The sequence below is a fragment of the Balaenoptera borealis genome (genome assembly GCF_965194805.1).
Source record: "Balaenoptera borealis genome assembly, chromosome: 5".
In the NCBI taxonomy this organism is placed as follows: Eukaryota; Metazoa; Chordata; class Mammalia; order Artiodactyla; family Balaenopteridae; genus Balaenoptera; species Balaenoptera borealis.
This window is the reverse complement of record NC_138862.1, coordinates 138,513,747-138,539,957: the sequence shown is the minus strand read 5'-3', so window position 1 is coordinate 138,539,957 and position 26,211 is coordinate 138,513,747. Positions and strand designations below refer to the sequence as shown.

Sequence of the window (26,211 nt, the reverse complement as noted above, 5' to 3'; positions counted from 1 at the left end):
TAACAAAGGGCCACCAAAAAGCAGGTACAGCACGTCTTAAAAAATAAGAATTTTTCCAAATAAAGAAGTCCTGTATAACATCACACCGGTACTCAGTGTATTGCAGTGATTTCTAAGATAAGCATTGGTATTAGACTTAAGTTCAGTTCTCAGCCTTGCCCTGTGGACAAATTACTTAACCTCTTTGTTAGCTTTCTCAATTTAAAAATGGGGCAGTAATGTGACGTTACCTACTCAGGGCTATTATGCAGGTTAATGTATGTTAACACAAGGCCCAGCTCATAATAAACAACTAATAAATGTGAGTCTCTTTTATTATAATTATTATTAAAACTACATCAAACTTTAATTGCATATAGGCATGCCCTCATGCATGTGTGCAGTATGAGCTTGCAGGCAATTCCACTTGCATCAAGGAAGAGCACAGACACCAATCAGGACCACAGCAGAGTCCATTTTGTGTAGCTTGTATGTAGTACATATGTAGTATGTATGTAGTTTATACAGTTCATTTTGTAGTATGGGTTGATGAATTCAGCAGCGGTAAAGGAGCAAAAAATTCTCATGAAAAATTTGTGTTCTACTGCACAATTGTAGTAAAATAAAAAGCACACCCTAGTGCTACACCCTCTCCCCATGTGGGAGGGTAAATAGCAGAAGCTCCAATTCTTAACTACTTCCCTGGTGTCACCGTAATGATGGAGTGGTACACGCTACCTTGATAAATGCTATTCAGAAAGCAACTGCATTTATTTTACCTCCTGTGCTATTTGCAGAGAAGCGCTGAAGAGTAGTTTGTTTTGCCTGGAATGAACTACTTTATGAATTTTAATGTGTGATATAATATTAAAAGCTAAACCAGGATTAAAGATTTTTTTTGTGCTAAGCTAAAATAGTACTTAGTAGAGTGAGGTATAAAAGATTTTTGTTTCCATTTTTACCTGGGGAAAAATTTCAGCTTTCATATTTTTGAAAAGCTGTCCAAGTCAGTTCCCCTTAAGCAATACCTTGTGTTTAGAGAAAAATGTGGTTCCAGAATTCTAATAGCTTATCTCTAATAAGATGCATATCTGAGCCAACAAGATGGTAAGGAAGAGCTTTTCTAAATATTTTTTAAATGAGTAATACAGTTTCTTAATATTTTTAAAAGTTGTTGCTCTCACTTTTTCAAAAAAAAGAACTTCTAAAAAGAACTTTTTTAAAAAGTACTTCTTTTTTTTTTTTTTAAAGTACTTCTTTTCAACTTTTGATTGTGTTGGCTACTAGGAAATGGTTATTTGATTTTTTTTTATGATTTAAAATGTTTGCTTTTTGGTTCAAGTTGTAATTGCTTTATTAAAAAAAGAAAAATTAAACCAAAGAAATTTTTAGAAACAAAATCACAGGGTTGAAACAAATGATTATAACCCACCTCGAAGATAAATTCTTAAACATCATTTTTACAAAAGAATGAAAATTATTTTCAAGACACACTGAAACACCAAGTTTCCAAAGCCTGCCCTCTTAACTGTTGCTAAGCAGATGATACCAAGGAACTGTTTCTTCCAATGCCCTGGACTTCATGCCTCCATTTCCATAACATTCAATGTTCAAAGCGATTGAAATGGCTTTTCTTTTCTCTTTCATTTAAGCAGTGAAAAAAATAGGTGTTAAAAGGGACCCCATGTGGTGATCAAATCTATCCTTCTGCCTCAAAGCAAGACCACCCCAGAGCAAAGTTGCGAATCTCAGCAAAGCAACTTTGTAGGCAATTTATGGTAATGCATTAACTCTTCTGGCTCCTAAAGTGGTGTTTAGCAGATTACTGCTTCAAAGCCCTGTGTCTGTGCCTAGTGGACCCCAGTCCTTAAGATGCCTCGGTGAGTTAGTGCCCTTGCTTACTGGAGTCCAGAGCTGGCAGGGGAAGGCTGGAAATCCAGCCTCTGCTCTTGCCGTTTCTGTCTGCGGATTATGCTTTAGGAGAGGCCATTGAGGCCAGCCGGTGGGTCCCTTGTCCTGCCTCACCTTCTGTGTCCTCACTGGGGGCCTGTGGTCCAACCATTTCCCAGCATTATCCTTTCCGTGCTCCCAAGGGTAGTGTCCAGGTGGGAGAGTCGAGCTGCATCCTCCAGAGGTGAGTTATTTTGCTCACCAGCTAGAAGTTACGAGTCAGAAGGCACGTTGTAAAGGAGACTCAGCTTTACTAAGTGCAGGGGATTAAATGGCTTAGGATAACCTCTGCCCCTCTTTTGATACCAAATATTTGGGGGCAGGGTGAAATAAACATTAGAAGACTTACTGTATGACTAGGAAGGTATGTCATTTAGTGCCCCAAAATCATTTGTTTATCTTAAAATGAGCTTCATTTTCTATTGTTCCTAGTGGATGAGAGAAATGGTCCAAGATGGTAAGTTTCTAGAGAAGGAAAACCTGGATTCTGTAAAGGACCCTAAGAAACGTGGTCCTTGATGAATCACTTTGCTGGGAGAAATGTGGTCCTGCATCTGGACAACTTTTCATTTATGTTTTCATCAGTTTCCCAGTAAAAAGCAGCTACATGGTTCATATGTGAATTTCCCAGGCTGGTTGGTTCCTATAAATGCTCAATAAAGATCAAATTTTTATTTTAAACATTTAAAGTTTTAAAGATTGTTTTTAAGTTTTGAAGATTAATCATGATATCAGTAAATTTTGAGGTTGATTTTCCCCCTAAATTTTGTGGCATTTTTCTGCAGATATCTGCTTATCATTATTACCATTATTAATTTCTCACTCAAGATTATACATTTTGAATATATTTGTAAGTTACTGTTTATATATTTTGTGTAACTTGCAGTCATGTTCTATTAAATATTGTGAAACATTTTCTTATTATTTTCTTATTGTCTGGTTCCACCAGTCAAAAGGAAAGAGTTATATACAGCGGTGCCAGGAAATGATGAAATAATTATACAGAACAGCTTGGACATGCATGTGTAAAATGCAACCAGCCTTTATGATAATTAAGCAAGGCACTCTACCTGTTTCATGGATGGATGGATAGAAGATTTAAATGTGCAGCTCTGCAAATGGGTTTGTTATGGAAGATTTTTTAAATGAAACATAAGAGGAAAAGGCATTAAAAAAAAAAGAGTCTAAAATTAAAAAGGCCGTAGTATGTAATAGCTATTAGTGATGCAATTGTCTCTTAGACATCGGGTACCCAGCGAAGATACAGCACTGTACATTATGATTTTAATTGTGAATTTCCTTTGTTAGAATTGCAATGGAAGGTAATTGGGAAACAATTAGTTTAGGGTTTTCAAGTCTTTGAAACTATTCTGTTTTCCAGAAAACTTACTTTATGGCATTATAATTCCTGGTTGTCAGCTGGCAGTTGCTGTCTTATTACAGCTGCAGTCACCTGTGACAGTATGACTTCCTTAACTTAAGCAATCTGATCTCCAGCTAAGAACTCATGTTGAATGACCGCATTGTTGATCACCTTGATCATAAAAGGAGCAACAATGTCCAGTTTGGATGCCGAGCCTGAGAAGCTTCAAAACAGTTTGGCCAGTGGAAAATGACAGGCATGTTCAAAATGTTTTGTAGGTGAAAACAGCTACCATTGCCACTGAGAGGAATGGGAAACCAGAGAACAATACCATGAACATTAATGCTTCCATTTACGACGAGATTCAGCAGGAAATGAAGCGCGCTAAAGTTTCCCAAGCTCTGTTTGCAAAGGTGGCAGCAACCAAAAGCCAGGTAAGAGCCTCTGTTAGGCATGGAGAATGTTTATCTGTGATGCCTGTGAAAGTTCATTCGAAGGGGTGTCTATTTGCAAGTTGAACTTGCATCCCTGAGAGGTCGCGGTTTCCAGGATTATTGACAGAGCTCATGATGAAACAGAGGGTTCAGATTCAGGGAACAGAGACACTTGGTTGTGTTTCCTCCAACATCTACTGTCCAGACCACAGATTTCTCAGGAAATCCCTGAGTCAGTTAATAGTTGTTTCCAGAAGAGTACTGTAATGTATAGGAGGTTTCTCCATCTGGTCTATTGTAATGGAACAAATAACTTGAATTATTATTATTTCATTAGTACGTAGGTGACCTTGATTTCCATCCTAAAATACTACGAGCATTGTAGTTTTTTTCTGTTCCAACTCAGGCATCTACAACTGTTAGGTGTGCTTATTAAAACAAACTGACACACACACACACACACACACAGACAGCTTTGCCAAGTAATGATTTTAGTTTATATATATATATATATATATATATATATATATATATATATATATGGATACCTATATATGACACACAAATTTAGTTACACTTAGAAAAATTGTCTAACTCTTTTGAATTATAAATGAATCGAATTGAATGGGGAAAGTGACAAATCCCTACAAGACATAATGAAGAATAGATAATGCAGTCTTTTTGTCATATATTGATAATTTATGTTCATCAGAAGTAGAGTCATCTACATGAACAAGCTCACAGTTATCTACAAACCCTTGTTCAAGGCCAGGAATACTTTTTAAAGGACCAGAAGAATACTGGTCTTGTCCAGCATAAGTCTTGTCCCCTTCGCAGAAAGATTTGATAACACTATCAAAGTGAGATTGAGAGGCAATCAAGGAAATTTTAGACAAATATATTTCATTATCATTAATGGACTCTCCTTTGTAAAACAGCCTGTCTGCTGTCAGCCTCTGATAAAATTATACAGTCCTGAGACTATTTACAATATGATGTATTTACAATACAGTACTTTCATTATTAGGTTTTTCTGAAATTTCACTCTAGCGACATTAATAGTGGTCCTTGCTGGGAGTTTTGCTTGAGAAAAGGTTGTTCTTGTTTAAGTTATAGGCTGGCTGGAAATACGTAAGGGATATCTTGGAAATGTTATATAAAAATGATTAAACTCAAGCTGTGGACTGTAAAAATTATAGCTTTATAGGCCACATGCCTGCGTACCCTTCAATCACTGTCAAAGTGATAATTTCTACAATAATATGTTTCTTTTATTGTGAGATTCTAAACATCAAGTGCTGTTTAAACATTAAACTGAATTGTTTATGTTAGTGCCATACTCGGCGTGTCATACATCAGGCCACTGTAATCTCTCATGGAATGTAAAATTCTGTCATGAATCATGGCTTGTATATCGGAAATTACTGTAATTTTGATTGGAAATTACAGGGCTCTTGAAATGTTTCTAATTATGATAGAATGTCAGAGCCGCTTCAAACCTGTGTGCTTCTTCAGATGTCTTCATTTACATGCCAAGACTAGGCATTAAGGAGAAATGTCCTGTTCGCACGTCGCCCCTCACCCACCCACCCTGCACCGTCTTCTTTTGGCTATTTAGTCTAATTAGGATGAGGATCTCATATTTCAACATAGTTTATCCTGCTTTTCTTTCTGATTCTGCATCTCTTCTGACCTTCCCAATTAAATTATCAAGAATAACAGACTGTCTTCTTACAAGGCCAAACACTTTCCCCCAATCTCCAGAATAGATAAACAGAGAAACTAAACATGCATTATTGTGATAAGGGGCAGCCTTAAAACCAACAAACAAAAATAGAATATTAAAACTTTTTGGTAAGTTGGCATCTGTCATATAATCACCACCACCCTCCCTCTCCTTTCTGACGAGAGCATAGCTCCTTCTGGCTAGCGGCGTTTTTGCTACCTTCATTCTTTCTTTCTTTTACATGATATCCCCAATTCTCCCCTCCTGGCCTGAGCTCTGATTTTGGAGCTATTCAGACAGTGGTAGCAATGGATTGATAATGTCATGTGAGTGATGTTCTAGGGGGTTTTTTAACATCTTTTCTCTTTGGATTCCTGTCCTACGAAGCTCCTCGTGAGTCACTTGCAAAGATGTCAGTTGCCAACTTCTGTGTATCTGCCATGATGGTGTGTTCCCCAGAACCCCCAAAGCTGCTAGCTCATTCCTGGTTGAAAGAGAATCCAAGGGGCCAGTTGTAGACTACTGGGGTCCAGCAGACTGTTAACTTTCATTCCCTCACATAGTTATTCCTAACTACTAATTTACTGGAACTTCGTTAAAAAGCGTTTCTGTAGCTTTCTCTTAGCTGTTCAGTTTAGATGTTAGCACTGCCCTCTTGATGAAAATCTAAAAGTTGATGATTACTGAAAAATAAGACAGTCCAAAAACTGTATATATCCCTAAGAGAAGAGATCTGACTTAACAAGGGCAGGTAGTCCATTGACTTAAGTTCTGTTCACCTGCCATGATTTTTTGTGAAGGAAATAGAAAAACTAGAAAACAAACCAAAACCAAAAAAAAATCTTCAAATCCGACGGACCTTTCTCATGGTCAGAATTCTTAACTTGTGCAAGACTTGTTTATGCCTCGGAGATAGGTGCCAAGGCTTGTCAGCATGGGCAGAGGTCCTCCCAAATGAAGCACGTGTACAGAGGGATGTGCTGGAGCCAATTTTATCTCAGCCGGTCCAGCCCCATCTGCTTCTGTATCTCGCCCTGATTCTCTGTGTTGACCTAACATTCATTACCTTTTTTGTGCTAGACCCCGTCATGCATTATATATTATCTGCATTTAGTTCTCAGTAACCCTGTGGGCCGTAACATTGATTTCCTCATTTTACACGAGGGTTACTTGACTAAAAAGTAGGAGAGCCAACCCCAAATTCTCTGCATCTCTGCATCACTATTTTAGTGTCTCTTCAGGGTTCCAGGCAGCATCAGGACCAAAGGAAAGAGGAATTAAGGATGCTGGACTAATTGATAGTGGAAATGGGAGGGGCTTTCCTTTCTTCATTGACATATTCATGGAATATGGGTTCTTGCCAACATAGAGCCCTTAGAAGCCAAGCTTTTTCATGTCTGTTTGGGGTTGGGGCGTAGGGAAGGGTACATGGTGGAAGACTCAAAGGAGGCTATGGTCCAGGCTGTTCTGGTATTGGGAAATGATTTAACCTTTTTGAGCCCAAGATTTCTTTTAACATGGGAGGAGGTCCCATGCTGTCATGTGCAGGCAGCAGAATTATTTTGAAAAGATAGTACAGCCCCAGAATGTGGTGGAACCAGACATGTGTAGCTGTGGTCTGCAATGACTAACGCACAAAGTATTTTCAGGAAAAGAAACCAACTTTTCAGATCCCACCATTTCGCATGTATTATACTTTCTCTTCGATGAGTAATAGAAATGAGATTGTTTTTAACGTTAATAGAAATGTCTGGGTAAAGTATGCAAGTGCAAACTGAAGGTAGGCCACTTTTTGTGCTTGGGTAGGAAAGCAGGCTAATGCAAACTTTAAAAAGATGATATGCTTTAAACATAATGTGAATAGCTACAAATGAATACACTGTATATTCTGGGTATTCAAATAAGCAGCCGTTTTTCCAAATGAATCATATTAGAATTTTATCAAACATTTAGTCTGATAACATTCAAATAATTATGAGAGCAGAATTCGCTAATTTTACTGTTTAAAAAAAAAAATAGTTGATTTGGGTAATAACCATTACAGTATCAAGGTTCAGTTACTGTTCAGTGGTTATAGTGTTTTCATATGGGAGACGGAAATGGAATTTTTTCCTTAATGGTGGCAGATGTTGGAATCTAATTTTATTCCACAGTAAACCTCCTGAGAGCTCCGAGACTTAAGGTGTGTGTCCAGCAAGGGGACATTAGCAGTGCCGTAGGCCTTGCCTTGTACGTCGAATTGTTACATTGATTTTCATGTTTGCAGAGGTGGAGCTTGCAGATACAGTAATGCAGTCAGAATAAAGGGCTTTTCCAGAGCGGCTGCATCCCCACTTGCATTTAGAAAATGATTTCTCTCTAGTGCTTTATTGAACAGGGTATTTCTTTTAGGTAAAGCAACTAGATGATGGAAATTCTATTTGACTGAACATGCTTTTCAGTAGAATCTTTTGCAATCTCTACCTACCAGTCCTGTAGTTACTGGAGTCTTTGGCTGCAACAACTTCGACTGCTTGATAGGTGTGGTTTTTTGCACTAAAAAAAGAATTTCTGCCTCTGTGAAGATAGCACGACCAGTAGAAGAGACCAGATAATTCGAAGCCTTTTGCTTTCTTCCATCTACTTTTCAGACACTTTTGTCATTGAGATTCAAGACCTCTAGGATGGGAGAGAGAGGGGAGAGTGAAGGAGAAAGAAGAAAGCTTTAGTGCTCTTTGGGCTTGTAGGTAAAAAAAGAAAAAAGCATCTTCAGATTTGGTAATTCTTAGATGGTGATTGGAATGCCTTAAATACGAGTAAGACATGATATGTCACAAATCATTAGAGGTAGAAATAGGGCTAAGAATGTCATTTTCATTGCTGGTTATAGGAATCTACAGTGATAAAATCCAGGAAAAAAAAAAATCACGGCACCATGACTGCATTGTGTATTCTAACATGTCAGCGAAGGCATCTTTTATTTTGTTAGCATCAAATTACACTTCACGGAAACTACACTTTGAAGCCCTGTGCTGATTCATGCTTTTGGAATGTTCACATAACAGACTTCGCTGCAACACGATTTCACCTGTGTAACCTCCTGTTTCAGATCCACAGGAGGCCCCTGCAGATTTGCGAGTCACGGTTCCGGTTCTTTCTGGTGCCACATGCTTTTCTAGCAGCCTGTGGGAAGATCTTTACATCGTGTCCTCAGAGCCCCTTCTCTTGGGCTAATAGAGTTGCCTTCAGCCAGCATCTAAGGAGAGAACTGCCTCTTCATACATTTTCCATCTAGTGCCTTATTTTATTTTACTTTATTCATTTATTTATTTATTTTTTACACTGGGTGGGAGGAGATCCTGGGGAGATACAGGTTAGGTTTCCCTGGATCAGCTTCCGGGAAGACGGAAGAGGCCAGAGGAATGCTTGAAGGGAGAAGAGAAGTAAGACAGCCCAGCGTGTAGCATCTCAGGACCTGCCTGTATTCAGGTTAACCCACATTTGGGGAGGGCCCGGTGCTGCCTTCTTGATAAGGACCTGGAGTCCCGTCCATCTCCTATTTCAGCTGTTCTGTGGGAGCCATCTCTAAAAATCCCTTCTGTCTAAATATTGGGAATCCATATTGGATTTAGTTTTCTACAGTGTAGACCTATCTTTATGTCCCTAGTGGTTGCTCAACAGGACTTTTGAAATTAATGGCTTTAAATACATAAACATTGACATAATCTGGCAGTTTAAAGGTACATGATTGTATGTTATACGATGTTTTAAGACCTAAATTTGTGAATCTGAATATGAGCCCTTTCCACGTTTCTGTGTTATAAAAACAAGCATATGTTTTAATTAATCTAGGGTTTGATCAAGGAGGTTCAGAATTATTAAATAGAACACTTACTTGCCGATCATATTTTGGGCTAAAAAAAATCACGTAAAGGGGTGTTTTTCCCCAAGGCACTTGATATTGTCTATTGCAGCAAGTCGGAAACTTCTTGGTTTATCTTGTTGCCACCTTCAAATCATTTAAAAACTTCTTTTCCTCTAAAATTTAAAATGCGGTAACTAGAGTGATATAAATGCATCTTCCTCATTCTCCCATTTAATAAGTTCACTGTAACAAGTATAGTCAAAACTCATTAAGCCCAGTTTCTCCATCTTTCAAAAAATGTCATAGGAAAATATTAGTCAAGATTTGAAAAGAAGCAATTTGTGAATATTGAGCCAACTCTCTAAAGAGGATCATCACATGAGGAAGTTCCAGGAAGGTGACCACAGGAGTGGTCCACTTTGAAGCAGGCCAGTGTAATGCATTCTAAAGCATGAGTATAGCAAGTACATATTCGTAGAATCTGCTTTAATCTAAGGCCACCTTTTGTCGTAAAATGTAGTATAAATTGAAAAGTGTGGACTCAAAATATCCTACAAGTTCCTCTTTTTGGAAGCCCTTCTATAATCATCTTTGACAATTGAAGAGTTAAAGTTCTTCAGGACAGGATCCAGTATCTACAAAATGGGAGTAGGGAAGAGACCAAACCCATGGGGTTTTAACTCTTAAGTAGGAATGAATTTCAAAACGGAATATCATTCAGTTAAACTTCACACATAATTATATCACTGATTTCGTTCTTTCACAAACTACCAAGTGAAAAGACAAAGTGTTTTCTCAGAAGTCTCAACAGTTGTCTTTTATGGTTTGGGTAGTAAAGGTAGGTTTTATTTTAGCTTTATCTTCTTTTTCCCTCATATGAGAAATGAAAATAAAAGCCCCGTGAAACGAATGAGCTCTAAAAATGCATTTATGCAAAATGACAATAGAAAAATAGCTCTGGAAGAAACTGCACTGTTAAACTTTCACATCAGTGAAAGGTACTAAAAGAAGGATGGAAGAACTTATGTTGGTAATAGGAATCTGATGTAGAATTTTTTGGCCTTGCAAGACCTGCACCTTAAAAAATAACCTTTGAGATTATTCATTTTTATAACTATAGTTGTTAGGCTTTTGCACATGTAGTTCTTTTGCGTGACAAAATGACACAACTAAATCATAGACCATCCATTTATATATATAAAAATATATATATAAAATATACATATTAAAAATGTTATATATATAAATATATTTATAAACATATTTATAAATATATATATAAATATAAATATATAAAACAAATATATTTATATATCATATATAAATATAAAATATATATGTATATTTTATATATATAAAATATATATGTATTTTAGAGATTACTAGAAATATAGCCACTTTATAATTTATCATTAAATACCTTGTAAAAATATAAGCTCCAATCTGCTGGTGGCGTCGCCATACAATCGCTAAATTGATGAAGTTGTCCTTTTTCTAAGACTTAATCTACTTCTGTTGTCTGGTCATAGAGAATCTGTTCTCCTTCGATTTCTTGCTTCAACCATTCCAGTGGCCTTTTGTGTAATTTTTTTTTTTTTTTTTAAACAATCCCCTTTTCAACCCATATGCCTCAGGAATTGGGTTGAAACACACTGTTTCATAAACCGCCAGCCTCCTCGGCTGCCTCGGTGCCTCTGATTCCGTAAATCAGATCATAGGCAGCATGCTGTCGTATAATAAGGTGTCTGATCCTTATTACCAGTTTGTTGATGCACAGGCTCCTTCAAATTGACCATTGCAACACATGGTTTCCCCTGAAACTAGCTGTGATAATTAGCGTGGTTCTAATGAGACAGAATGTCACTGATCTTGTGCTGAACTGTCGAGTCTTGATGCTACGGGTGGGAACTGTCAGAGCCTGCCATCTGTGACAGCGCTTGGCGTATTCCGGTGGCAAGGTAGAGCACGCTCAATAGACTAGTTTCAAACAAATGGCCCTTTTCTTGACGAGGGCTCTGTGTTCTGTTCAACTCCAGAATGTTTGCCCCAACTTCAGCCTACGCCAAAACCCATTTTGAGATCCAAAGGGCAAGAAATATTTAAACCTCTGTTATATGTTACAAAAGAGAGGAGTCTTTTGTTTAGCAGGTGAATTTTAAGTGGCATTCCTTCCCTTGGGCTTTTTTTTTTTTTTTTTTTTTTGTCTCTCCCAATGGCCCCATATCGTCAGTAAGGCGATTACTGATTCCCCCAATTTTCAAATTGCCTTGTTTAAAAGAGATTTGTTGGGGAGTTGGGCTGGCTCATCATGATGGAGCAGTCAGATTTAGCAGAGAGAGAGGGGGAACGAAAGGAATAGTTGAGAGTGTGTCTAGGAATACGCAAGTTGAATAGCAGAGTGAAGACGGACAGGATGTTAGATCTGTAGGCTCCAGAGAGAAGTGGAGATTTTTTTTTTTTTTTTTTTTTTTTTGCTAGAGTACAAGTCCAGCGCTGCTTATCATTCCAAAATATGCTTTGTTGCTTTTTATTTCCTCTTCTCTGGCAGACCACACAGGGCTTGTTCTGAAGAACATTTTCACTAATCTGATGAGGCAGCCAAATACGCCGGGAAAACTGCTTTAATGATCCCACTAATTACCTCAAGTCAATATGAACTGTATTATTAGACTGAGGGAAAATATTCCATTAGGTCTCCCCCTTGGGAGTTCCTCCGCTTTGTGATGTCACCGAAGCCTTCACCCTCTCGCTTGTAATTAATTTTATTTACACACGCAGGCACACACAAGGTCACACCTGCACAACCGGCGCTGGCCAGGGAGCTTGTGGCACTCGGGCTTAATCAGATCTGTCATAATTACCATTCTGCATGTTTCTGACACACGCTGTGAAATATTTCAATTTAACTGCCGCTACCAGCACAACCAGATGTAGTGCGAGTGTGGCTGCATTGGAAATATTATTCCTCAGGATAAACTCTCTCCTCCTCCTCTTTTCCTTCCTCCCCCCCGCCCCCCCGCCCTCAATTTACAGCTAATGTAGCACAGAAGCTGATGGGTCCTGTAAATCTTGAATGCAGCGCTAGATTGATAACAGGCGATTAGACAGTTTAACCACAAACAGCTTGTTCATTTTTCACAAATGAAAACCACATGTGGTGTAACTAAAATTTCAGGCCCTTTTTTTTTTTTAAGAGTTGGGGTCTGTATGTGTGTGTGTTGGAGATGTGCTTAAATAAAAATAAAATGCAGTGGAATGAAGTGTCTAGAAAAATGGAGAAGTTGCCTAGTTTTTTTCCAGGTGATTTTATGAAAACCATCATCAAATTCCATGTTTTCACTTTTGCCAAAACTCGAATGGGAAAAAGAATGGTACTCTCCGTTTCCTTTTTTTGGTACAATTTTTCTTTTATTTTCTTTCTCTCTCTCTCTTTTTTTTTTTTTTTTTTGTATGGGAGGGATAATATCCTTGGAGTCTCTGCCTTTTTTATTTTGTCAGTGTTAAGCCTTTTATTTGAACATAAATTTTGAAAGAATTTCTACAGTGGGCATATGCAGTTTTTTAATGGACGGTTTCCCTTATTTTTGTTAATGAAAAGTTGTTAGTTTAGGCGTGCTGGTCATATCCCAGACAATCCCAAAACAAAAATGGACCCAATCAAAAAATTTATTTCCTATCTAGGTGTGTTAATTTGAAGAATCAGTTTGAAAGGTAGAGTTGAAAACCAGTGAATTCTGTTGCTGCAGAAATAGTGGAGATACCCTGGCAGAAAGTGCAGGTGCAGGGTAACCATATAAGGCCAAAGTTATCACCTGTCTCAGAAGAATTCAGCCATAAGAAAATTAAAGTATTGGAGCCATAAGAAGGCAAATAAGCTGGTGGAAAACTAAAATTAAGAGAGGAGAAAGGAATAGGATCAGTGGTGATTTAGAATCGTACCTCTAGAGAAGGCTCACAACCATTCCCTTTAGAGAACATTTAAAACATAGATCAAGATAGTGAAGTGTCTTTTAATGCCAAATAAAGTACACTCTCTCTTTTTATCTTTATTTTTGTTTTACTACTAAAGTTACGAGCCTCGTTTGGAAGCTTCCTAAAGTTCCATGGTGATTCCTATTACTGATAAGAGGTACCGTTTCCCATAGAATAGTGGATTTTTCCCCTTTATTTCCTTTCCTTAACCATTTTTCCCTCTTCCTTATTTCCTCACATTAAAAAAAAACTTCCCAAGTTTTCACTGTTTGCTTAGAGTTTGCTCCATAATATCTTCCAACTTTGAAATCTAGCATTTTTCTGCCTATTCATACTTTCTTCTGTCCTCATATCACTTTAGAGGAAAAGAAGGTATTTTCGTTTTAGTTACAATCCCTCTTCCATCTCAGCTGCTAAGCAGTTTACATGGTTAATACCAAATTATTAGGTCAGTTTCTTTGGACAGTCTTAATCTACCTTTATAATCATTTTACAAGGTACAGTTATTGTGGAAGATTTGATTCAAGCCTCACATTACCTGTCACATCGCTGTTGTGTACAGATATAACCTCAGAATCCTTCTTAGCACAGAAGTGAAAGCACCTGTTACTAATCAGTGAGATCCACCCACAATGGCTTGCTGTCACTTTTTATGTAGGATTCCCAAGAAGAGGTTTGATATATATAGTTGTATGGGAATGAGTCCAAGAAATAAGAAAAGTAGAGGTTAAAAAAAAGTACAGCTTATGACTTCATTGCTCCTCACCTTGCTTTAATGACCCTGAAGATTTTGCATAGCTACTTCGAGATAGGTTAGCCAGCATGCAAATTGAATCACATTTTGCAGTCATTGGTAAAACTCGCCACTTAAAGGAAACTTGCCTTGTTTTTTTTGCAAGTGAAAGATTTCATTTATAATCTGAAAAATCATCCCTGGCTTTCCACATTTGCAAACTTTAGTTTTCATGTGTTAGGATTTCTTTGTGTCTAAGCACACCTGTAGATACAAAAGGGAAGAGGAAAGAGAACCCAAAAAAAAAAAAGAATTGCTGTTTAGGGAAGCTGGGGTATGTGTGAAGTTTGAGAATATTCAATATTTTGAGTATGAGGGAAGAGCATGTCTTTCCATTAAATTTAATGAGACTACAAGAATCTTATTATTCAAAGAAAATATTGTAATTTTCTTTACGGACCCTGCTGGGTCCCCGTCTAACGAAAGGACAGTTTTCATGTATCTGTTAGCAAGTGCCGGTTGAAGATTGGGTTGAAAAGGAATTTATAGACTTGATCCTGCCTTTCAGCTCAGTCCCCCTTCTTCAGCCACTCTGCAGTTGCTCTTCTCCACTGCCCTCAGATCCTTAGGAAAATGTACAGGAAGGAGAATTAGTTTCTTTGAATACTTTCTGCTGTTTTCTTTTGGACCCACTGTCTGCATTTTCCATCAGCATTGTCGAAGTCATCAATATCGTCTATTAGTGTAGCTCACGTTTCTATTCCAAGCTGAAAGGAAGTGGGGAGGGCATGGTTCCTGATTATCTACATCAGAAATAGGATTGTCCATAAAGTCACACATGGTTTATATAACAACTTGTACATAAACTGCATCTTTCAGAGAAAGCATTGAGGATTACAGAGAGTTGGGGGGGGGGGTCCCAATTTCCTGTCTACCATGTTGTGGATTCCCCTGGGCAAGTTGCTTGACCTTTCAGGCTTCTAACTTTCCCTTCAGGAAGGTGACATAGATTGGGTCGGACTCTGTAATGTCCCAGGCAGTTCCAGGTTCTGTGAGTTTGTTGCTGAAACAGGTGCCCAAGTGTGAAAAAGGATGCTCTTTTGACTGAAGGTCCTACTGACAGGTGTGTTAGTCTGGGAATGAGTCACAAAGGAGGCAAGGTTTTGAATAATGGAAGGGCTTAGTTTGTGGGGACAAAGTGCTATTTTGAGGTCTATAGCCCAAAAGGATTATTTATGAGTGGCATATAGTGAGGAGAACTGATTGTTTGGAATCCAGGGTATGAACTCCATGTTATACAGTGTGAGATGAGCTCAAGATTGATACGATCTCATCTGAGACTTGTTGCTAGAAAACTGGAAGATCCCCCTCTCTCATCAGGGACCTAGCAAAGTCAGGACACTATAGAGAGGAGGTGAGCTTCATTCAGTTGGGCGTGGGCTTGGCTTACTATGTGGTGAAGCAGTGGTTGCCAACACCATATGGCTTAGAGATTGCTAAAGAGTTTCCCCCTTTAACATGTCTTTTTTTGGTTTTTAACTGATGCCTGGAAGTCCACCTTTAACTTCTCATTTTGGGGGATTAATGAAAGTTCTTCAGGGCAGGATAGCACATCAAAGAGGAAAAAATAGACTCAGTCCGTGAGAAATCACAGGTTTGGAAGAGGTTCGTGAAATGGAGAGTAAACCAGGAGGAGGAGGCAGGGAATGGCTGCTGATGTGAAGGAACATCTTGAAGCCCATATTTACAGCTTGTAACTTGGTACCTGTAGCAAGCGTTTAATAGCTGCTGAGGAGTGCCCGTCCCCAAGTGTCTCCTTTAAATATTTACCCATTTTACTTCTGGTACCAACACTAGGCTACTTGTCAGGGTGTTACTTGGCTGGGTTCATTGATGGAGTATTTGGTGGTTTAAATGCAATGCAGATTAGGTAAAAATAAATTACTTTCAATATGGTCAAGAAAGTGAAGGCTATAAATAAAATATACATTCACAAACAGACAAATGCTATTAGAAAATCCAGCTCAGTCTATGCCAAGCTGTTACTGTCTAAATTGCCTTCTTTCTTCCGGGCTTGCAATTAATTTTTGCTTGTGTGTTTGGAGATTGGGGGAAGGGTAATAGCCTAATGGGTAATGATTTTATTTTAGTATTTTGATTAAAGAGACTAAATAATTTGGACCCTGGGTAACCATAAGGACTAAAGCCTTATCCATCAAGCTTAATTTCTAGGCAGAAAGTTGTGTTTATATTTTTGGATAAACTTAGCATTGCGTTATATATAATATAAAGTGATGCGATGGTAATGTGCTCATTTTCTACCTATCCCCACTTCCTTTACCCTCTTTCCTACTCACTTTCTTTTCTTTCTTTAATCCTTTGACTAGCTTCCTTCTGCCCTGTTCTCAAATCTTAAAGGCGTGTCCTTTGTGACCATTTGCTCTTTGAAGAGGTGATGAGAGGAAAGATCAACCATTGTTTGATTTGTAAGCCTTCCCCCCTCTACCTCCACCCCCCAACAGCAAGCACCTGCCTTAATTCCATTCCTTTCCCCGCCTGCATCCTGTATCTGCCCTGCTACTTTATCCTCTTCTATTTGGGAAACCCAGGTGTCTTTGGAAAATTGATAGTGTTCCTCTCCTGGCACATACAGACATTTCTCAAAGGATAATCTACTAATCTTGCTTACCTTTATAGTTATTGGGGTGGTATGACGTTAGTTAACTACGTCAGAGTATGCATGCTTTCTTTATTCAGAGGTGGTAAACCCATTTACTGAGTTTGTAACAGGACCAGGGAAAAACAGTGAGGAATATATATGTGCTAGTGCAATTGTCAATCAAGAAATTTCAAGCTGTAAAACTGTTGTTTTATGAACAAAAGCTCATCCAGAACTGAAATACATAAATGGGATAAAAGTCTTCCCCCGTTCTGATTGACTTGAGGATTGGTTGGGGGCGGGGCGTTCTCGTCAACACCCCACCCTACGTACACACACAACCAGGGCACTGCTGAAACACCCCTGGTGGAAAGCTGGGGCTCCTCAGGACGCAGTCTGGGAACCATTAACTAGTGATTAACTGTTTCCCTCCAACCCATCTCTAAGAGGCATGGTCCTTTAGTGACAAAAAACAAACAAACATGATAAGCAAATCTGTTCCAAGAACTTATAAATACCAAAGTTTTGTAATCTACTAGGAGCTTATATAAGATAGTTCTGGAATAATATTTGAAATATATGTGTGTATGTATCTACGTATGTATACAGACACATATATATTGCAGGGGGCACCCTCTTCAGGAGTTCTTAACCTGTGTCCCATCTTCCCCCAGGGGGTCCATGCATGAACTTGAATAGAATAAAAAAACTTTATTTTCACTAATGTCTTACTGAAATTTGACATTTTATTTAATTATCAATATAGGCAACAAGTCACAGTAGTATTAGCAATACGTATGAATTTGTCACCAATAAAAATCACAAATATTTTCATATCACATTTTTATTGCAGATATCTCAAAATACTATTTTTGCTCATCACTCTGAAATTACGGTAGTTATTAGATCTGTTCCTAGATCTTGCTATTTGGTACGTTAATAAAGAAGCACATATATTACTGTATGATACAATTTGGATGACTGTATTTCAGTACAGTTGGTTTTCTTCGTAATTTTATGCATTTTATTTCAGGCACATAAGAACATTTTTCTGAAAACAATGGGCTTTACCAGACTGCCAGAAGGGTCCATGGCACAAAAGAGATGAGACCAATGATTAGATAAGTTGTGTGTTGGAAGAAAAAATTATATATTTTTTTAACACATTAGCTGAGGAATTCTTGAATTTGCCTGGGAAAGAATTGTTATTTGTTTATTACTTTTTCGATGCTTATTTTTCAAGTGCCCTTCACTCCAGAGCATGTAAGCAGGGGTTATGATCAGATCATTGCAATGACATTTCAAACAACAAAAACCTTACAGGCCACCTTTCTCCAGCATTCTGATGCCCACATATAGTGCTGGAATTCGAGGAGAGAGTACCTTTGCCCTTAGGCTAGAAACTTTTTGCCAGGTAAACTACACCTTTGCTATCAGCTTACACATGAAGTTCAGGCTGTTCTGACCTCACTGGACAGTAAGTGCTGGGAGAAATAATTCCCTATTATGTCTGCCCCCGCATCTCTTAGCCTCACAGTAGATGGCACGTAGATGGCGCTTTGTAGTTTTTTGTAGAAGGATGGAATGATTCAGAAGCAAATTCATTGGATCACAATTTTGCCCTCACAAAAGTGGGCATATTCCTAAGGTAGTCCCAGCAAGGGGGGACCCTGTGCTCAGAAAGACAGGATAAGGCCAGACTCCACCCCTGTCCTTCTAACCCCGGCCCCTCTCTGGACTTGCTCTCCCCAGTGTAGCACGGGACCAGTGGTTGTGAGGCGTAACTGCCGACCTGAGTGGCCCCAGCCTCCCTTGTCTCCTGTCATTGGTAAATTTCTAACCTGCCCTTTATCACTGGGACCCCCACGATGCTTCTAGAAATATTTACGCTTTCTTTTTTTAAAGCCTACTTGTGAATCCCAAAATTTGAGTCCCTCAATTAAGCTGACTTCTGATGAGTCGGTGTGCATAATGGGTAAAATGATGCGGTTTTTGGCCACAAAATGGGTGTTACTCTATCAGCAAAATCATAAGCAACTTGGGAGCTTGTAATGACCCTGCCCGCTTGATTGTTCCTCTAAGATATGAGCCCCATAACTTTTACAATCCCGAATTGCCTTCCCCTGGTTTTAAAAATTCTTTTGTTATCTCTCCTGGAATATCATAGAGGGAAGATTTAAATTTTTAATTCCCAGCCCCTCAATATGCATAATGGGAAGTATAGCTCATCTGAGGAGATATCTGCAATATTGAAAAGTTTTATATAAATCAATTAAAAATGCAGTGGCAGAAATATTTGTTTAAATTAACCTGACAATAGATTATTTTTGTCAGCAAACAAACCAGTGTATCGAGTCAATCATAACCTAAAAACTGTTCATTTTATGGGTTCATATTTTTATAGTTTTTTTTTTTGCACATGGCATATACAGATATTCAGCAAGTTTTTCTTAGTGATCATCATAATTTTGAAGAGAAAAATAAATATTGTAAATTTTTAGTAGTGACTTAAGAATGCAACATGATAAGAAATTTGCTTCGTAATATTATAGTATAAGAACACATATTTATTGGGGTCAAGGGATTTGGGAAAAGGTAAGTTTCCCAGGAAGCTTCTGCTTTAAACAGTCTAATGTATTTGCCTTTGATAGAAGCCTTTAATAGTGCTTCTCTGCCTCTTAAACCTACTAGTTTCAGCTCACTTTGAATCTTATTCCTTTGAAATGCAACATCATTATGAATGTAAGTTGTTGGACTTTGCTACAATACACAATGCCCTCAGGAATTGTAGAGGTGTATACAGTTTTTTGCCACTAAATGTCCCAGACTGTGCCATTTTTCTGTTTTCCTCTGATCCCCCAGCTTACTGCCACTTCAGTGTTGCAGGAAATCTTTTGCTATATTTTTACACTCACTCATTCAAGTGTGAGCCTTAAAGCGTCTCCAAGCCCCTTGGGTGAAGGAAAGTGTGGAGTATGCTGTTCAGGGGGCTCTTTGCATTGACATTTGTTTATGATAAATGTAACTCAGGTAACAGAGATGGGGGTGGATTGGAATAAAGAAACCCATCAGCCTTAGTTCGTGGAAGAAATGCTGAGGGCCTGAACCAGAGCAGTAGGAATGGAAAAGAAGGAACAAATTCAAGACGCCTTCTGAAGGAGTAGAATTGACAGGAATTCATGATTGTTGCTTATGGAGGAAGCAAAGAAGAAAAATCATATTTTTAAATTGAAGCCGTTTGCTATGTTTTTTTTTTTTATTAAAAAACAGTACTAGCCAATTTAGAAAAAAAATTTTAATGCAAGCATAAAGGAGGAAAGAACATAAGAAATAACCATAATCCTAATTAACTAGTGATAACCTGATTTATGTTCTTTGCATATACACATACGTGTATACACATATACGTGTATACACATATACGTGCACATGTATACACATATACGTGCGTGCACATGTGTGTGTGCACATATATGCCTTTCATTCATTCATATGCTATACCCACCTTTTAATTCCCTATTGAGGTATATTTAAGTTGTATTCAACTTTTGCTGTCACAAATAATGCTAATGTGAACATTATTATAGTTAAATATTTGTATACATCTTTATTATTTCCTTATGATTAATTCTCAGAGGTAGAATTATTGGATCAAAAAAGACATTTGTGTTTTAAAGGTAATTGCTAGTCATTTCTACGTTCAACATTTCTACCTTGCGCTTCAGAAAGTATATACCAATTTATACTTCAAATCACAGCCTTTCAGCCCAGGTGACTGGGTGAGTGGTGATGCGGTTAATTGAGTTAAGCTATATAGGAGGAGCCTCGTTTGTGGGAGGAAGATAGTGGGTTCAGGTTGGGATGTGGTAGCTGAATTATTTTCATTAACTCCCTAGATATTTCACATTCCTTTGCATTATCTTTGTGATAATGACAACAGTAATAAAAATAATAACCGCTGACATTCATCATACTGTTACTGTGTGCCAAGCCCCCTGCGTGAATTATCTCACTAATTCTTACAACACTGTGAGTGGTGGTAACATTACCCCCATTTTACAGAGGAGAAAATTGAGGTCTAGAGAACTCAAGGAACTTGACCAAGGTCACAGGGCTAGTCAGTAGTAGAATAGGTGTTAAAATGAAAATCCAGGCTTTCTTAACAAATAGATCTTAGAAGTACATTATAAAGAGGAGATGAAGTCACAGTAATTAAGTTGCATCCTCAAGAAAGTATGGTAAAAAGCAATGGCGAAAGAATGGATTCCAAAGCAACTAGTCTACCTATTTTTCCTAGCGTATTGCTAATTCATCTCTTTTTTTTTTTCATTATTCTTCCCACTCTAAATACTGCCCATTCTTAAAAGCCAAACCAACATGACTCTACATCAGCAAAGACTTCCTTGACCACCCCAGTGCATCTCTCCTTCCTCTCCTCTTGGTTCCCACTGGATGTCTGCCCCTCACTGACCTTCACTGCATACTGCCTTGCTCTAGTAGTTATTTTTGAATGTCGCCTCTTCCCAAATGTACTGTGAGCCATTTAAGGGAAATGTTTTTGGTTAAGTCCATCAGACCTTTTTGTAGTTATCAGGGACCGGGCACTGGGCTAAACGTATCCTATTTCATTTGTACCAGCCGCAGTCTTGTGAGATGAATAGCATTATTATCTGCACTTTGTAGAGGAGGATCTGGGGCTCAGAGAGGTAATTTGCTCAAGGTTGCATACGTAAATGCCTATAACAGGATGTAACCCTTAACTGGTACACTGAGGTGATTGAGAGTAGCTGGAAGGAGTGTTAGTATTTGGATGGGCAGAAAAAAAGGGGAGAGCGCTTTCCTGTTCGAGAGAACAGTATAGGGAATGGGAGTAGAATGTGGGGAAATGGGCAACAGTTAATAAATGGTCCAATGAATTAGGACCTAAGTGTGATTGAAGGACCCTTCAGTGACCTCTAGGGAGAGTGACCTTTTTCTCTGTCTTGGGAAGCTTTGAAGGTCATTTTGAGCCAGTAGGATAACTTTGGGTCGTTTGAAAGCAAAGACCAGAGCAGTGATTTTCATCCCAGCCTCCCTTTTCCAAGGGCATCTCAAAGAGGACTAAGGGGATTCAAGAAAGCTTAATTAAACCTGTGTATTTACCTATCAGGAAGTTGCACAGGCCAAGTCAAACATCGTATTTATTTGCTTCTTGTAGAGATCACAACTCTCTATGATAACCCTTGTTTTCTCATTCTTCCCCAAAGCTCTAGTCTTCATTGGTATACACTTTCCCCTAAGTTAAGAGAGGAAAAGGAGTGATTACTTAAAGGCTATTTTGTTCAGAAATTAAGATAATTGTCCATTGGACATAATTAAAGAGTGTTTGGTACCTAAGAGTATCATTCAAGGAAAATGTACCCCAGCGCTGACAAGTTAGTGGTGGGCAGAATGGAAAGGAGCAGACGATTCTTTATGGTAGAAACAGAGGTGAAAATTGTTGCAAGTATTACAGCATGACCCTTGGGGGTATGGTGTTTTCTGTCTTTTAATGACACTTGCTGTGAAGAGTGAGGAGAGAATAAGAACTTAAGATTTTTTTTTAAACAAACAGATGCGGTATCTTATTTTTTATTTTTTTGGATTCTTTAAACTGAAGTATAGTTAATTTACAATGTTGTGTTTCAAGTGTACAGCAGAGTGATTCAGTTTAATATCTATATATCTATTCTTTTTTCTGATTTTTTTCCATTATAGGTTATTACAAGACATTAACTATAGTTCCCTGTGCTATACAGTAGGTCCTTGTTGGTTATCTGTTTAATATATAGTAGTGTGTGCGTGTTAATGTCAAACTCCTAATTTATCCCTCCCCTCCCTTAAGATTTTTAAGACAGAGAGTATAAATGTTAAACAAGAGCCAAACCATATCACTGAAACTTATGTAATGTCAAAAATACATCCTGGATTGAGAGGGAAAAACAAATTCTTTTTCAAAGTCTGTATTCAAGTATCGGACATGTAAGCTAGATTTTTATTTGTTTCATTTAAACTTTGAAGAAACCATCCTGAAAGCAGCTTTGAAGCCTATGAAAAAAATAATCTTTAAATTAGATATCTTCCATATATACTTTTTTAAAAGTAAAATGAAGGCTTTCTTTGGAAATTCTGTTTCCGTCGAATTAAGAGATTATCTTCTTGCCAGCTAGTTTAATATGTTGTCTAGAATTTCATAGTTTTATCTTCAGTCCTCCTTTTTCTCCTTCTCAGATTCTTCTTGAAAATATTCTTTAAAACTTTCCTGACAGTCTTAAGTGAGAACCATTTTTATGGTTTTATCTACCCTGGCCATCTGATAATCTTGCTACGAACCGAACAATCTATAGGAAAAGAAATAAAACACCATATTTATGTGTTCCCTCAAGTCAGTGGCTTTGAGAAGGTAAAAAAGAGGTGAACAATCAAACCACAGAAAACAAATGATGTCTTTTTTTTTTTTTTTTGGCTTGGTTAAATTTTAAGCAAAATTGAAAAATAAAAATCATTTAGCAGTGATTCTGAATATTCCTTCTAAATTCACTAAATTTTAATGTGAGCTTCCCCTAGATTGTAGAAACATTTTGCAAATGCCAAACCTCCAGGAACTCTGCTAGATGTGCTTATTAACCTCTTAAAGACAAAGTGGCAAAGATTTACTCAAGTGAGAAATTTATGGGTAGCCATTTTATGTCCTATTACTACTGCAGTATGGAAACCCACAGATTTTTGGCTAAGATATTGAGTCCCTTAAATAAACTGTAGAGTCTGGAGAGAGTTTAAAACAGTAACAGTTTAGACGTTTAAAATAGTAATAATTTAAAAAACTAGTATGATTGGGGTTTTTTTTCCCCAGCAAAAATACAAGCATCAGAAACCATACCTTGAAAATAAAATATATTTGGGGATACACACACATATACATATATTCCATTTAAGTATGTTTCTTTTTAAAACCCATCTTTGAATAAAGCGAGTATAATATGCTACTTTTCGAATGGCAAATGCATTTATTGCTGCGCCTCTCTTCAAATTTATTTCCCATGTTTTCTTGAATCTGACCAATGTTAACTTAGCAGGAAAAAGTTACTTGTAGTGCCTGCTGAAATTCTCTTTACACAAAGTAGATATTAGTAAACTGGGAAGGAAGATTCATGTATTTCCTGCTAATTCCATAGAGAACATGTATCTTTATTAATGTTAATGGTGGGGACCTCTCATTATGTTATAGAATAATCTGCTTTAGCAAAGGTTTTTCTCCTCAAGAACTTCATAACATTTAAAGGTTAATATGTTAGGTAAAGAACAATATCTTAAGATAAGCGTTTTTATTACAGGACATGATGGGATGGTTTTTATTAAATTATATGATGATTTGAATGGGGAGAAAAAAGTGCATCGCTTCTTTGCCCTCAACTTTAATGCCTTTAATCAAATAATGACCTTCTGGAAAATAGTTAATTTTCAGCATTTGGAAAGATCAATACCACTTTGCCACCAAAAAATGGCCCAGACGATGAAATCTGATGTATTTAAAGTATCATTTCACCCTTTTAACCTAGTAAATAATTGAAAATGCTTTCAGTAGTGCTTTGCCGCTGTTTTGTTTCTCACTGTTCAAAGTGTTATGATTGTTCTTGAAAAAAGGTTTAAAGTTGGTGTGTGAAGGAAGGATACAGGCCTCACACCCAGAAGTGGGATGGTACCCCCATCAGGCCTTGTGTGTCTCTGCATTAGGGGCCTGGAAGAAGTAATATGTTTTAATACTATTTGAGGCAGAGTGTGTATAAAGCACAAAAAGTGTGAAAATGGAACCCTTCTGGAACGTTCAAGGGGTGGTTTAAAACATCATTAGTCACTTTGCATCTTTTGTGATATCTTTCAACCTTTATGTTGGGGTAAAAGATTCAGTAGCTCTGACAATTAGAACCCATTTCCCCCCCACCCCAGCTTATAGGACATTGATATGAAATTACCCACGAGCGCAGATAGCTTTGTAAAAAAAAAAAAAAAAAAAAATTGCCCTCTATTAGCATGTTTGTGGGCAAATTAAAAACTGTCTTCATTAACATAAGTAACAGATTCTTTTAAAAGTAGAAAATTATTTGCTGAATGATAAATTGCTAGTTCTCTAGTTAGTTGTTGTTGAAAATGTACTCTTTCAAAATGCCTGGTGTAGTTTAGTCTACAATACTGAAATTTTTTTGTGTGAGAAGTACTATTTAATGGATTATGTACTTAATCCTGTTCCTACTACTTGCTAAAATGTAATTCATGCTTTCCACTAGAATGTTTGTATCAAATACCTCCCTATTTAGATTGATTTCTTTTAATATCATATATTATTATACTATATGCCCCAGAGATTGGAACAAAATACTCCTGCAAATAACACATGAAAGGTGAGGGTAAGGGGTGGGAGAATAAATACAGACTGTGAAATGTTTTGGTTTTTAGAACTCAAATTACCCATTCTGTTTTTTTTTTTTTTAATGTTTTTTCCTTCTTAGTTGCAGGGAGAATTATTTGTCATTTTCTTTCTCTTTTTATAGCTCTTGGGTTTAAAATGTATATGTACATAACGATAATATATACATATCTGTATATTGTATTAAGTGACTTTTTTTTTTCTCTCAGAGAACATTGAAGTCTCTTTTCCCCTGGAAAACTAGTTGTGTTACGTGCTCCCAGCTCTGTCACAGACCAGGCCTTGTAAGGGTTCTCTTTTTATGTGTGTGAGGCTTCCTAGGTACAATAAATTCATTCGTGAAACGAGGTTGCTTTCCTGACTCAGTTAAAAATCACTGTGCACCCCTTATCTGTTAAAATGATAGAAGCAGTGAATTGACTTGAATTAACTGTTCTAAAAAGAGTGGAGTGGAAATCAGAGATTGAGTTTGGGTGGAAATTAAGCAGCTGAGAGATGAAGGTGCCAGGATTTTTATTTCAATGTGGTACAACAAGATTCTGTCGGTAAAGCACATCATTAGAATACTGAGTTTAGAACTGCTAATTTTTCCTTTAAAATGAGCGTACAGTCATGTGTTTCATGGACCATGATAAATTGCCATTGTGTTGTCATTGAGTTTGTTTTGCTTTTTTTCACTACTGGTTTGGCAGTCGTTCTGCATTTTCTCTTTTCCTTTTTCTCCCCCTCTGATCTTCCATGTCTTTCATAGATTCCCTAACCAAAACCAGTCCAAAGAATGTTATTGATTTCATATAGTCTGAGGTTTAGCATCTTGACCATTTTCTTGCTTACAATGGCAAGACATTTACAGATGGTTCTTGGTTCCTATAAAGTACATAACAGGATTTCCTCTGTGGCAGATGGATTCAAGACTTTTAGTTCTCAATAAATGTAGGTTTTACAATACATAACTTTACAGGATTTGTGTTGTATATAACAGGTTTGAACATATTATCTCAGAATTCATCTGCATGGCATTTTCAGCTTGTTCAGGGTCCATGCCAGTTTTTTTAAGTAATAGGGGAAGTGCTGTGATTGATAGCAAGAGCTCAAGGCGTGATTTTGA

General features: G+C 37.5%; 1 protein-coding gene across 7 annotated transcripts in view; it reads left to right on the top strand.

Moving 5' to 3' along the window:
* The window catches only part of SATB1 (SATB homeobox 1), a 98,492-nt gene that overhangs the window by 63,371 nt on the left and 8,910 nt on the right, over positions 1-26,211 (top strand). For all 7 annotated transcript variants that reach the window (XM_082392689.1, XM_082392688.1, XM_082392687.1 and 4 more), the window contains one exon: positions 3,571-3,726. In XM_082392689.1, the coding sequence (XP_082248815.1) occupies positions 3,571-3,726 (156 nt within the window). The remainder of the gene's footprint in view (positions 1-3,570; positions 3,727-26,211) is intronic.